Genomic DNA, 14,280 nt, shown 5'->3' on the forward strand with positions numbered 1-14,280 from the left:
AGTTAAAGCCGGCATTTACGGTGGCCGACAAGGCCAGTTTCCGTCGTTCTCCGTTGAAAGGCAAATGTGGTTGGAGCGACAGGCGGGCGGACGGCGTAACGGATGGGAGATCAGTACTGCATCTGCTTAGTACGGCGGCGTTTGTAAGAACGCGATCGCTAAGCGTGGGGGCACCGGCACTTTTTAAAATATATATATTTATTCATTTTATACGATAAGAAAAACATACAAAAGAAATACAAGCAATCACAAAACACAAATCTCTTACAAATTTTCACATTGTTTCTTCACATTTCGGGGTGACTTCCTCCGATCTCTCCTTACTGGGTTCATTTCCACTACTATTTTAACGGTTTCCAATGTTAATCATTTACTCATTAGCATATTAGATATTTATTACTTCCTTATCATTTGTTCATTCTATAATCATTTGTTTAACTCATATAATACTTTTTTACACCCTAAAACCTATATAAACTTCCCCAGGGTTTCAAAAATTTAAATACTACAATGTTTTTTCAAATAACTTTTAAACTTTTTCCAGTCTTCCTGCACCGCTTCTACCCTTTGATCTCGCAGTCTCGCTGTCAGCTTGGCAAGTTCCATAAAGTCCATAATTGTCATCTGCCACTCTTCTACTGTCAGTATCTCCTGGCTCTCCCAGTTCTTTGCTATTAATATTCTTGCTGCTGTCTTGACATACAGAAAGGAATTCTTATCTTTTGGGGGGATTTCCTCCCCTATAATTCCCAAAGGAAAGGCCTCTGGTTTCTATAAGAAGGTGTCTTTTAGCACCTTTTTCATTTCATTATAAATCCTTTCCCATAAATCCTTTATTTTGGGGAACGTCCACCACATATGGAAAAAGGTTCCTTCCTTCTTTTTACATTTCCAACACTTATTATCTGATGTATGATACATTTTAGCAAGTTTTACCGGAGTTAAGTACCACCTATACATCATTTTCATCATGTTTTCTTTCAAAACAGTACATGCAGTAAATTTCATACCTTTCTTCCACAACCTTTCCCAATCTTCAAGCATAATATTGTGCTCCAAATCTTTAGCCCAATCATTCATCACAGATTTCATTTGCTCATCTTTCGTATGCCACTCCAACAATAAATTGTACATTCTGGAAATATTCTTACTTTTTTAGTCTAATAACTCTATCTCCAATCTGGATTTTTCTACCTGAAAACTGGTATTCTTGCTATCTACTTTAAACATTTCATTAATCTGATGATATTGTAGCTAAACATTCAATTTATCCTTAAGTTGATCATATGGTTTTAACTTATATTTATTTTCATGTTCCATCAATAACTCGTTATATTTTAACAATTTTGTTTCCACATTAAACCTCTTTTGAGCTTTGGCTTCCAACGGTGAAATCCATCTAGGTGTCTTATTTGCAAGCAAATCTTTATATCTAATCCATACATTAACCAATGCTTTCCTGACTATATGAGTCTTAAACCCTCTGTGGGCCTTTATCTTATCATACCATAAATACGCATGCCAACCAAACACATTGTCAAAGCCTTCCAAGTCTAGCAGATCAGTATTTTCCAATGTAAACCAGTCTCTGAGCCAGCAAAAAGCTGCTACCTCAAAGTATAACTTTAAGTCTGGCAGGGAGAATCCACCTCTTTCCTTAGCATCTGTTAGTAGTTTAAATTTAATCCTCGGTTTCTTCCCCTGCCAGATAAACTTTGATAGTACCTTCTGCCATTCCTGGAAGCTTTTTACATTATCAATTATAGGTAATACCTGAAACAAAAATAACATCTTCGGCAATATGTTCATCTTAACTGCTGCAATTTGGCCCAACAGCAATTAAAATATCATCAAATACTACCTATTCACAATATTAGTAATAATATTAGTAATAAGAGTGCCTGCTCTCAGGCTTGCAATCTGACAGCAAAATAAAATGGGAGGAGACACTGGGAGCAGGGAAGCAAGTTTAGGCACTTTTTTGTTACAGAATTATGGTGGCCATGTGTCCTTCAAATGGAGGCAGTCCTCTATTTGAAGGTGTCTTGTTTTTTTGAGGTGGTGTTTGGTCCACGCCTAGTGTAATGAGCCATAAAAAGGGAAATTACAGTTAGCACGTGGACAGCAGAATGAGCTGTCAGATCACCTGGCACACAGCTCTAATCATAGCCTTCCTCACAATGGTGAGATGTACTGTATTTGTAGTTAAATTAAACATTTCTAAATTTGCCGAAGAATTGATCCTTTTGAATTATGGTGCTGGAGGAGACTCTTGAGAGTCCCATGGACTGCAAGAAGATCAAACCTATCCATCCTTAAGGAAATCAGCCCTGAGTGCTCACTGGAAGGGCATATCCTGAAGCTGAGGCTCCAATACTTTGGCCACCTCATGAGAAGAGAAGACTCCCTGGAAAATACCCTGATGTTGGGAAAGATGGAGGGCACAAGGAGAAGGGTACGACAGAAGACGAGTTGGTTGGACGGTGTTCTTGAGGCTACCAACATGAGTCTGACCAAACTGCGGGAGGCAGTGAAAGACAGGCGTGCCTGGCGTGTCCTGGTCCATGGGGTCACGAAGAGTCGGACATGACTGAACGACTGAACAACAACATACAATTTAAATGCAAATATATGTTCCTCATTTTTACTATTTGGTTATTCTTTCCTCTTTTGTCATTGTATATAAGTGACCACCCTATACAACACCACAGTTCAGTTGTAGAGCGTCTCCCTTGCATGCAGGGAGGTCCCCAATTCAATCCCCAGCATCTCCAGATGGGGCTAGATAAAGCCCCTGCGCCAAACCGTGGAGAGATGCTGTCAGTCAGAGTAGACAAGTCAGTGAGATGGACAGCTGCTTTTGTAGAGTTCTTGTAGTGACCAGCTGGAATGTAAAGAGCTCAAGGAAAGGGGGAGCCTAAAGTTGCTGGCCTTTCAGTAGAGCAAATGAAGATGTTCTGCAGTCCCATCTCTTGCTTATAGCTGTGTATAAGTTATCCTGTTGTGAATACCAGATGCTGATAGTTCTAGCTGAATTATGTTTTATCTGTTTACTATGTTTTATCCATGCTGAGGCCTGAGTCCAGGAGCATAAACCTGTGACTTCAGGTGGAGTGTTACTCCCATCCAGCACATGCTGGATTGCTTGTTCTGCTTTCCAGGTGACCATAGCACTTCTGTCTTATCTGGATTAAGTTGCAGTTTGTTCACCTTCATCCATTCCATTACTGATGTCAGACACCAGTTTAGATCGAAGGCAGCTTCCTTGGATTTAGGAGCTGTGTGTCATTAGCACTTTCATGTGAATGTTAAATAGTATGGGGACAGAACAGAACCCCGAGGGACCCTGCAGGCCAACAAGCAAGGTGTTGAACATGTCTGTGGGAAGCCACAAGCAGGATCTGAGCACAGTATTTCTCTCTCTGCAGTTTCTAGCTACTGATATTCAGATCTCTCTCTGCAGTTTCTAGCTACTGGTATTCAGTAGTTTCTCGGCCTTTTGGCTAAGATCAAGTGTAACATAGTTATTGTGGCTGGTAGCCACTGGTTGCCTTATCATCCATGAATTTGTCTAAATCTCTTTTAAAACCAAATAAGGTGATGGTCACTACTGCCTCTTATGGGAGACAATTACTTAATTTAACTAAGTGCTGTGTGTTTATTGCCTACAACATTGTGGCATTACTCGATTGTTGTTGTTTTTTACTTTGAGAGCCATTTCGAGAGTGCTGAGGCTAGAAATATGGATTGATATATTTTTTTAATAGCAAACCAAAGGCTGCACACTTGGGCACACTAACTTCAGAACTGAGTTCAATGGGGCTTACTCCCAGGTAAGTGGCATAGGACTGCATATTGAGCATGTCATTTGTCTGTTACAACCCAAAACTTATACATACTTATTTGAAAGTACTGTATATTCTGGCGTATAAGACTACTTTTTAATCCAGGAAAATCTTCTCAAAAGTCGGGGGTCATCTTATACGCCGGGTAGAGAATCTGCAGTCGAGTATATCTCAAACTCTATATTTTAACTGGAAAAGTTGGGGGTCGTCTTATACGCCCAGTCGTCTTATACGCCAGAAAATACGGTAATTTATATAAAAATCAAGGGAAGCTACCCCCTAGTAATTGTGCATGAGGGATTGTAGCCTTCAGAATTTTTTGCTTGCAATTTTAATCAGAAGTAAATCCCAAGTTCAATATACACCTTCTTCTCCCTGGTGCTCTCATATGCCTTCAGCTTGACTGAAAACGGTGTGTACTTTCAATCAAGGAGCAACGGGGGTCTGCTCAACCTGACATGTCTCCATGCCAAGATGAAAGTGTGGCAGGTCCTTATCCAAGAGATGTTGTTTGCAGATGACACAGCCTTGACAGCGCACTCCAAGGAAGCTGTACAGAGACTCATCAACCATTTTGCAGCATCCTGCATGAAGCCAAAGCTTGATGAAGACCAACATCCTGGGTCAAGATATATACCATAGTTGCAGGCTACCTCAGTCTCAGCCAAGCGGTACACAAGATTCCAGAGAACCTGGCACCTAACCAGGGTTTGTGTTTCCTTTAGAAAATCAAGGCACAACAGAGGCTATCGTGTATTATGAATTACGGTTTATTTTCACATATTTACAACCTGAATCCTTCAATGGAGGGGTGCAGAACATTACACCTCAAGACTGTCTTTTGTTGCTTCCTCAACTGTAAGTTTGAGTCCACAGCAGAAACCAGCCATGCTCCCTGGCAAGGGCATACCTAGGGACTGGCTAGGTTAGTGCAAAAATCACACCACTCCACTCTGGTTTGGAGTGGCTAGGAGTCTGCTTGCCCAACTATGCACTCTCTGGGCCATTCTTCCACTGCTCTGGGCAGTCAACATCTCCTTGCCAAGGGCGCAAGGGGACAGGGAAAGGGGTGCCTATACAGTTCCTTGCCAAGCACCTCTGTTCCTGGTCTCGTGGTGCAGCCTATTGCCACCTGTCACTCAGGCAACTTCAGTTTCAAAAACCTGCTGCAAAAGACACTTTTTCCTGTGATGACATCACACCCTCTGCAACCGCTTCACAAATTCAGTTATCTTCCCTTGAAGGGCTAGTCACTCGTGAATGGACATCATTGTTTCTTCAATGGCCCACCCATGGCTAGCCACCACCAACCTGGCCTCATGAGGAAGTTAACTTGCTAAATTCAAGAATTTATCAGTTTGCTCACCTTTTACTAAATCTAGGGATTTGGGAGGTCTTGCCACCCCCATCCCCCAACATAGAGAAACATCATTTGATAATAGAGTGACATAGCTGATAATGCTGGCAAAGAGGAAATTCCTAGAATAAAGATATGCTTTATTCTGCTCCTTAGAGAGGCAACTGTGCTGAGATTGGATTCCCCAATTCTTTGGATGTATTAATGGTTGTGTTAACTTAAGGGTGCGTGCCTTTAGGGGTATTCTGCCCTTAGTGGCACAGAATGTAGTGTACAAGTTATACATACTGTATGTAAAAAGGAATGGCCCTGTCAGCATGGAAAGGGAAAAGAAGGCACTTCAGGACACCACTACCCCTATTTATTCGAAGTATTCCTTCACAGGACATAAACCTGAAAGGCCAAAGAAAGCTAGTCCAAGTTGCAGCTACCTCTGCTGCTTGGGCAGCCAAGTGGCTTGCAAGAATCACAGACAGCTGCTTCCACTCATTTGCCCCCCATCGCCTCTCCTTCTCGGGGCAGGAGTCTCAATCCCCATAGCCACATTGGGGGGGGGGGAGGAAGCAGCAGTGGCTCATCCTAGCAGCAGACCTTCCAAGTGTCCTTATTTTCCAGGGAGGTCCCTGATTCAGAGAAGCCCTCTCAGTTTCTGATTTGATCCCGGAATGTCCCACTTTTATTTAGGATGTCCCTATTTTCATGGGAGAAATGTTGGAGGGGTATGTAGCAGTGACCTCGTGCTTCTGGGCGCTGCAGTGGGCCTCACCCCAACCACCGGGCCATATGCAGAGAGCAAGCACAGCGGAGTGACAGCAGCAGCTCCGATTCCCGTTGCTCCCTTGTGGGGGGGGGGGGGAGAGAGAGAGAGAGAGAGAGAGAGAGAGAGAGAGAGAGAGAGCAGGAACAGCCGGCGTCTCCATTCCCTCAGCCTTCCGCTCTGGGCGGCGAAACAGGCGGAATTTGGCCTGCTGGGTAAGTGCGATGGGGAGGCGCCGCTCGGGGCTGTGGGGGCTGGTCGCTGTCGGTGCGTCAGAGCAACCAACTATGTTTATTCGGGGATATTTGTGTTGAGAGATTGTGTTTCCTCCCATACGGGAATTGGTGGTCTCAAGGGGAAGGGGGAGGACTCCTTCGCGCTCTCTGCCTTTTTAACTGTGAGGCCTCTAGGTTTCTATTTCAACATTCCCACATCTTAGCTGCAGGCCTAGGGCAGGCCGCTGAGCTAGGATTAGGAGGTGAAGAGAGCGCATGGGCTTACCCGCGACGTATTAGAAATGCCCTTCTATGCGGGTGCCTGCTGCGCTCGGCCAATGAGCGGGAGGCTTGCTGGAGTGTGCCCGCGCGGCCCCGAGGAGTCTATAAAAGGAGGCGGCGCGGGAACGTGCTTTTCCCCCTTCGGGTAGCGCCGAACTGCCGTGTCTGCTCGTCCGTCAGGAACTGCGCGGGAGGGGCGGAGCAAGCGGCTGACGACTACGGCAGCAAGAGGTTCGTCGCGGGGCTCGTGGAACCGAATCGCGGGGTGGCCTGATATCCTGAGGGGAGCGGCTCTTTAAACGTGAGTTCCGAGAGCCCCCGAGAGGGGAAGGCGGGTGGTTGAGAGGCGGCTTGGGCACCCGGAGAGGCGCCTCCCTTTCCCTTGCTAGGCCCTACTGACGGGAGGGCGGGGGACTTCCGTTGTCGCTCGCGCAGGTTCGAGGCAGCGGCAGCATCGACCATGGCCGAGGTGGAGCACCAGTTGGGGGCCACCCAAAATGGGCACGAGGCTGCAGCGGCGGCGGCAGCGGCCGAGGGTTCCGCCAGCGGCGGCGATGAGGAGCAGCAGCCGGACCAGCAGCTGGAGGAGGAGGAGGAAGAGGAGCTGGCGGCGGTGGCCGTAGCCGAGGAAGAAGAGGAGGAGGAGGAGGAAGAGGCGGCGGCGGCGGCGACGGAGGAAGAGGCGGCGGCGGTGCAGTCGGAGGCTTCGGCGGAGGCCGCTGGGAGCCAGAATGGAGCCGAAGGCGACCAGATCAACGCCAGCAAGAACGAGGAGGATGCGGGGTGAGCAGAGCTGCTTCCTAATTTTATCTTCACCTTTATTTTTCTGGCGGCGTCAGGCGGGCCGGGCCGTAGAAATATGCTCGGGATAACAGGCCCGAGGCCCCGTCGCTTCGCGTCAGCCCTGCGCGCCCTTTCCCTGTTTTGTACGGGCTTTTGTTTGATTGTGGGTTTTTTTTGGACAAAGGGTAGTTGTTGCGCTATAACGGGGGGGGGGGCGCTTCCCTTCCCTCGCGACTTTGCTTTTGGGGCTGAAGCACAATAATCCGGGCCTGGGCTGCGACGGCGGGACCTCCTCCTTTGTTCTGGAGCTGCCTTTTGTTGGCGCCATGTGGTGGTGGGGGAGGGGCTGGGCGCTTTTTTTTTAATTTTCGAAACTTCGGCGAGTTTTCTTGCACGCTTTTTTTGGCGCGATCTCTTAGCGGTGTGTAGGGACCGCGTAATAGGGTTGGAGATCTACAAAATTTGAAAAGATTACTCATCTCCTCCGCCCCCTTCTCCCCCGCCTGCTTGCGTCCTTTCCTCAAATACACTGACTCGCTTCCTCTTGCCGCTTGACGGAAGTCGACGGTAGTTTGGTGAAGCGCGGGACACTTTCTATAGGTGCGTTTCTGTTTAAGAAATTTGATACCTTGAAAAGTAGCTTCCTTGAAGTGAAACTGAGCAGTTTGCCTTCTACTCTTGGATCCCACTTGACCTTCAGTTCTGCCCCGCGTCCCCCCACCCCCATTTTTTTTAAATGCTTCGTTAGCGATTTCAGTTGAGAGACACTCCTAAAGAGCAATTGGACAAACTAAAACCCCTTGACTTGGCTCCATGCTATTTTATTGGCTTTGCAGCAATGGAGATGTGTCTGAGGATTTCATACTTAAATGGGCAACTTTTTTGTGAAACAGGAGCAGTGAATGTATAAACAAAACTTGATCAAACAAGTAACTAAGCAGTTTCTATATTAACATTGTTTTTTTAAAAAAATGCATTTGATAAAAGTAGGTTGCTTACAAACATTTATGCTTTAAAAAAGCACCATAGTACTTTTTGCTGCTGCCAGGTAGCACTCTTTCTTTAGGAATAGAACACAATTTTATGATACAAGTAAACAATATTCCAGACTGTTTAGAATATGCTAAATAGAATTTCACATGGTCTCTTTTACCTGAACTGTAGAACAAATACTGACTGTAAACAGTTGATACTTTTTTTAACTTGGTAAGACTATGCTTTTTTATTTCTTTTCATTTTATTAACCATTTGGGATTAACTTGTTTGAGTGACACTCCTATGACCAGACACATCTTAGGAACAGTTAAGAAATGTGTTGTGAGTAGTGATTCCCAGTATGTGGCTTAATGAAACTGCTAAGTCTTAATTCTGTTGTATCAGTAACATAAGACATTCAAATCAACATAAAAATATTATGATGTACAAATTTGGTAGGCTTCTTTTACATGCTTGAAATGTCAGAGGAGTATGCAGCATGTTCATAAGTTTTTAAAGTATTGAGCAATAGAGAATAGTCATAGAAAGTAAAACAGGTATTCATTTATACCTGTTTTGATGAAACTAGAAATGTCAATATGAGTTGCAATAATTTTTTCCACTTATAATATCAATGTGTAGTATGCATAGTATTTTAACCTTGTATTTAGTTTTTGTTACAGATAACTGAAACCTGAAATAGACTGATTTGGGAGGAAATTGAACTTCTAATATAATACTTTATACTTATTTTCTGGTAGTTAAAACTAAATGCATATTTGGGAAGTGAGATTTAGTCACAATTTAAAGGAAATTGATGACAGCAGTTGCCTGTTTATGTTGTATGTTAAGATACTGATTTTCGTAATTGTAAGCACCTTAGGCTATACCATTTTGCTGTTGCATTAAATTTAACATTTAAACATTATTTCAGGAAAATGTTTGTTGGTGGTCTCAGTTGGGATACAAGCAAAAAAGACTTGAAAGACTACTTTACAAAATTTGGTGAAGTGACTGACTGCACAATAAAGATGGATCCTAACACAGGGAGATCAAGAGGTTTTGGATTCATTCTGTTCAAAGAGGCAGCAAGTGTTGACAAAGTGAGTTGAAAGGATTTAAACCTTAACATTTTAATACTTTTGTATATCCTGCCATTTTCATCCTGATTTATTAAACTACTTTGTAGGTTTTGGAACAGAAAGAACATAAATTGGATGGCCGAGTTATTGATCCTAAAAAGGCAATGGCAATGAAAAAGGATCCTGTGAAGAAAATATTTGTTGGTGGACTTAACCCAGAAGCAGCAGAAGACAAAATCAGAGAATATTTTGGAGAGTTTGGAGAGGTGTGTAATCAGGGAAAGAGTTTAAATAGAATAGGAACTAAGAAAATAAGAATTATGTTGAAACAGACCAAAGGCCCACCTAGTCCAGCATCCTGTTCTCATATAAGAATTTCAGATTCAGAATTACATAATTAGAAATATGGAGTATACTTTGGGCTCTAGAGTCAAATTGACTGCTACATGATACATACACATTCATGCACCTGATATGCCAGTCTCAACCAATCCATAGTTGGGAAAAATAAGGGAACTGGAAATGCCCTGATAGTCCTACATAAAACCATGTATCACTGCATGCTGTAGTATCTAGATCTGACAATGACATACGGTCTTAAATGATAGTGCTTTTTAGGAACTTAAAAACTTTTCCTGATAAACACTGTTCAGTCTGAGGGATTGAGCCTTGGATGTAATAATTTGAAAAGTCAGTATACCAAAGGCCTCCCCCCCCATTATAGTTTCATAAAGCACTAACCATTTCCTTATTAGACCAAGTTGTTGCCTTCTTCCAAGAAAATTTTAGAACTTAACGGTTGAATTCAACTAATTTTAACATTGGGCAATTGTACACTGAAATCTGAGACTTGCAGGATGGGGTTAAAAGGTACAGTAATGCAGTGTATTAATTTATGGAACTTTGAATGGAAATTACTATGTTTCATCAGATTGAGGCAATTGAACTACCAATGGATCCAAAGACCAATAAAAGAAGGGGGTTTGTGTTCATCACCTTTAAAGAAGAAGATCCAGTGAAAAAGATTTTGGAGAAAAAATTCCACAATGTCAGTGGTAGCAAGGTGGGTATTCATGTTTTAATGAACTAACTTTAAGATTTTTTTTTTTTTAAGGAGCAGTTGATGTAGTGGTTAATTTGTGTTTATGTGAAAATACAGTTAGAAAAGATTTACCACTGCATAGCATTTATAGTTCGTTTGTTCAGAGCTGAAGATACTCTTGTTCTAAAATACTACCTCTAGGTAATAGGGCAGAATATAAATTCAATAAATAAAATAAAAAATACATAAGTTTAGGTAATTTAAATACTTAATGTAAATAATCAAGAAAGAGTTTGTTTTAAATCAAGCTTTCCATGTTAATATTTCCTCAACAACCATGTCTATTAACTGGGTCCCATAACAATGGAAACCTGATTGTGGTTGGTCTAATCTACTTGTATATGTAGGATCATTATAAGACATACGAGTTTGTTTTTCTTTTTTTCCTCCCTTTCACACAAGTGTCCCAGTAGATGGGAAGTGCACACACACACACCAGTTTGTGTAAAGGCCTGGGATGATCCCTGCACACACCATGTGTTACAGCTGGATGAAGAAAACAAGGCTGTTCTATTCTATTAGGGTCTTTGTGCATGGAAGCTATGTACATACAGTGACTGAACTGAGTCCATAGGTTTGGAATGTAATAATGCCTACAGTCTTTTGCTCATGCAGCCCCCATGCCATCTGCACAATAGAATTACGGTACATCTTAAGAGACAGCCAATGCAATCTGTATACATTTAAGGAACCAGCGTAAGATCACTCCCTTGAAAGTTTAAGGCTGCAATACTACAAGTGCTTATTTGAAAGTTTTCAGAGTCCAGTGTTTCTAGAAACAAGAGCTGGTAGTTACTTATTATTTTCTAGGTTACAGAAAATAAAACGGCAATACTGATTTTAGTTGGTAGTGTCCATTGGGAAAATGTCACATTGCTTGAGTAGTTGAAGGACATAAAATAATGGAAGGACATCCATATGGTTTCCACAAATTATCTTTGTTAGCAAGGTGGATCAGATGTAACATCAAATCACGATTGCAAATACTCCGTCCCTATACACTTCAAGGAGCATCTTCCTTCCTTCCTTCCGGAACAACTTCATGGAAACAAGCTGGATGTTCCATTTCAAACTAATACAGTGGTACCTCGCAAGACGAATGCCTTGCGAAACGAAAAAACCGCTAGACGAAAGGGTTTTGCGATCGCAATGGTGACTCGCAAGACGGCTTTTTCTATGGCAATTTTTCACAAGACGAAAACGTTTTGTGATTTTTTTTTCTTTTTCGCACAGCCGTTTCAGTGCAAGCCGCACTTTGCAAGACAACATTCTCGCAAGACAAAGCGACTTGTGGAACAAATTAATTTCGTCTTGCGAGGCACCACTGTATAGACCGGGGGGGACGGGGGATGACGACAACGACTTTGGTAATACAGTGCCCTAAGTGAGGACAAGATTTGGTGCTCCCCATCCCAAAAAATATTTGCAGTAATTCCTTTTGGTAGTTAAGAGTAGGTATAAATATAGATGGTGGTTTTATTTTTATTTATTTAGTGCTGCTATAGGTTGTGTGACCCCTTTAGACTATCATTAATGTTTGATCTTGATTTGCAGAGTTCATACAAACCATAGTTTGTTTCTGAAGAAGTGTGCATGCACATGAAAGCTCATACCAAGAACAAACTTAGTTGGACTCTAAGGTGCTACTGGAAAGAATTTTTTATTTTATTTTGTTTTTTGACTATGGCAGACCAACATGGCTACCCACCTGTACATAGTTTGTTGGTGTGGGTGCAATGTGAAAGTAACTCAATTGAGCCTATAGGGAGGGAAGTCAGAGCACATAATAGCACAGGGCTCTTTGATTTATGTTCTGCTGGCTAGCATTTCCAATATCTAGCACAGGCATAGGCAAACTCTGCCCTCCAGATGTTTTGGTACTACAACTCCCATCACCCCTAGCTAACAGGACCAGTGGTCAGGGATGATGGGTGGGAGTTGTGGTTCCAAAACATCTGGAGGGCCGACTTTGCCTATGCCTGATCTAGCACCTGTCTTGCTAGTTCCTTTGTCTAGCAAAAGCCAAAAATGTTGTTAATGGTTTTTAGCCACAGATGTCAAACCTTAAGATAATGGATTTTAAGATAAATGAACCAAGGAAAGTTAACAAGATAGTTTTATATCATGTTCCTTCTGCAATTGCCCTTGTTCCTGAAAAGCTACTCAAAATCCCACTCAGGCAACAACACTTTGTGTGAATGGATCTCTACTCAAAGAAGATGCCTCTGCCCAGTTTTATGTATCCCACATTGTTAAGGAGTACCAAACACACCCTTTTCCATTACTCTGGAAAGACTTTTTGGAAGAAATCGGGACAAAGGGGCAGTAATCTTTGCTTCTATTATTTTCCTGTAGTTTTACTTACCTTAAGTGCCAAGACAACTGGTAAAAACAGTCTTGGAAAAAACCAAACTGGCTTAATTTTAAAAATCGATTAAAATACATAATCTTACCACCATATTCTTTGTATGGCAAAGATTACATTGTTTAGGGTGTGCTTTGCCATACCAAACAAGTCAAAGGAGGTTGCCTAACTGATCACGGAGGGGTCTGTTTTGAATGGAAACATTTGATAGAAAACGTTTAAAGGGAAATTGCATGCTGTTGGCTTAGAATCCTAGGACAGCAGGTTGACATGCATGTTGTTCAGTCGTTTTGTTGTGTCCGACTCTTCGTGACCCCATGGACCAGAGCACGCCAGGCCCCCCTTATCCTCCACTGCCTCCCGCAGTTTGGCCAAACTCATGCTAGTCACTTCAAGAACACTGTCCAACCATCTCATCCTCTGTCGTCCCCTTCCTGTGCCCTCCATCTTTCCCAACATCATTGTCTTTTCTAGGGAGTCTTCTCTTCTCATGAGGTGGCCAAAGTACTGGAGCCTCAACTTCAGGATCTGTCCTTCAGTGAGCACTCGGGGCAGATTTCTTTATGACATGCATAGCATTGTTATTTGGAGGGCGGTTGTGCATGGAATAAATTGACTAAAATAGAGAGGCTGCCATCAACTTTAAATCGTTATAAATTCTAGTGATTTGAGTCTTTTTAAAATGCACACTGAAGATAAAGTGTTTAAAAGTCCTGCTGTCCTGCCTCTTTTCATCCAGTAGCTAGAGATTCAGATGAAAACTTGAATCTACTCTGAGCCTCATGTATGTTAATAACGTGGGAATTCTATTCAAATAAAAAAATACATTATTTCAACCATAGATAAAAGTTGGAAGGAAGTGTTTGAAATACAAACCTTGATTTTTTTCCCCCAGTGTGAGATAAAGGTTGCACAACCGAAAGAAGTGTATCAGCAACAACAGTTTGGATCTGGGGGTGGCCGAGGAAGAGGTGGAAGAAGAGGTACGTATTATGCACAGTACGTTAGTATGGACACATTCTAAAACAAACCTCTATACTAAAATGGGATTTTGTGGATGGTTTTCCTTTCTATAGCTCAAAGTCAAAATTCGAGTCCAGGTTATGGCAATTACTGGAACCAGGGTTATGGGAGTCAAGGATACGGCTATCAGGAAGGTTATGATGGCTATGGAGGCTATGATTATTCAGGATATGGGTATTTTGGATATGGACCGGGCTATGATTACAGTAAGTAAAGAGAACTGTATTGGGTATATGCAAGCATAACGTAATAGCAGTTTAATGCATTTGATCTCTTGTTTATAGGTCAAGGCAGTTCAAATTATGGGAAAGCTCCAAGACGTGGTCATCAGAATAACTACAAGCCATATTGATCAAAAAGGTATTCAGGTATGCAGTGGCACGCTGTAATGCAGAAAACAACTGCATAGGTTTTGTACTCAATGCTGTAGATGGACATTACAATTATGTACCAAAATTAACTTTACAATACATTTCTATGGCCTGTTATGTGTA

At 42.5% G+C, this 14,280-nt stretch overlaps 1 protein-coding gene across 2 annotated transcripts; it reads left to right on the plus strand.

Moving 5' to 3' along the window:
* The first annotated feature begins 6,476 nt into the window (after nucleotides 1–6,476).
* HNRNPAB (heterogeneous nuclear ribonucleoprotein A/B) lies at nucleotides 6,477–14,280 on the plus strand. Of its 2 annotated transcripts, XM_033140182.1 has the most exons (8): nucleotides 6,477–6,757; nucleotides 6,892–7,239; nucleotides 9,149–9,317; nucleotides 9,404–9,562; nucleotides 10,228–10,359; nucleotides 13,659–13,746; nucleotides 13,840–13,992; nucleotides 14,071–14,280. In XM_033140182.1, the coding sequence occupies exons 2-8, from the start codon at nucleotides 6,917–6,919 to the stop codon at nucleotides 14,136–14,138; spliced, it is 1,092 nt and encodes a 363-aa protein (XP_032996073.1). In that variant the 5' UTR covers nucleotides 6,477–6,757; nucleotides 6,892–6,916; the 3' UTR covers nucleotides 14,139–14,280. The 2 variants fall into 2 exon arrangements, with proteins under 2 accessions (XP_032996073.1, XP_032996074.1); XM_033140183.1 differs by lacking the exon at nucleotides 13,840–13,992 and having other exon boundaries at nucleotides 6,513–6,757.

The sequence above is a fragment of the Lacerta agilis genome, chromosome 2, assembly GCF_009819535.1.
Source record: "Lacerta agilis isolate rLacAgi1 chromosome 2, rLacAgi1.pri, whole genome shotgun sequence".
In the NCBI taxonomy this organism is placed as follows: Eukaryota; Metazoa; Chordata; class Lepidosauria; order Squamata; family Lacertidae; genus Lacerta; species Lacerta agilis.

Bases quoted from the DNA above. Each gene is read 5' to 3' on its own strand.
- HNRNPAB (XM_033140182.1), top strand. From the start codon at position 6,917: ATGGCCGAGGTGGAGCACCAGTTGGGGGCCACCCAAAATGGGCACGAG. The intron at 9,318-9,403 runs GTGAGTTGAAAG...ACTACTTTGTAG, and splicing joins AGGCAGCAAGTGTTGACAAA to GTTTTGGAACAGAAAGAACA. The intron at 13,747-13,839 runs GTACGTATTATG...TCCTTTCTATAG, and splicing joins AGGAAGAGGTGGAAGAAGAG to CTCAAAGTCAAAATTCGAGT.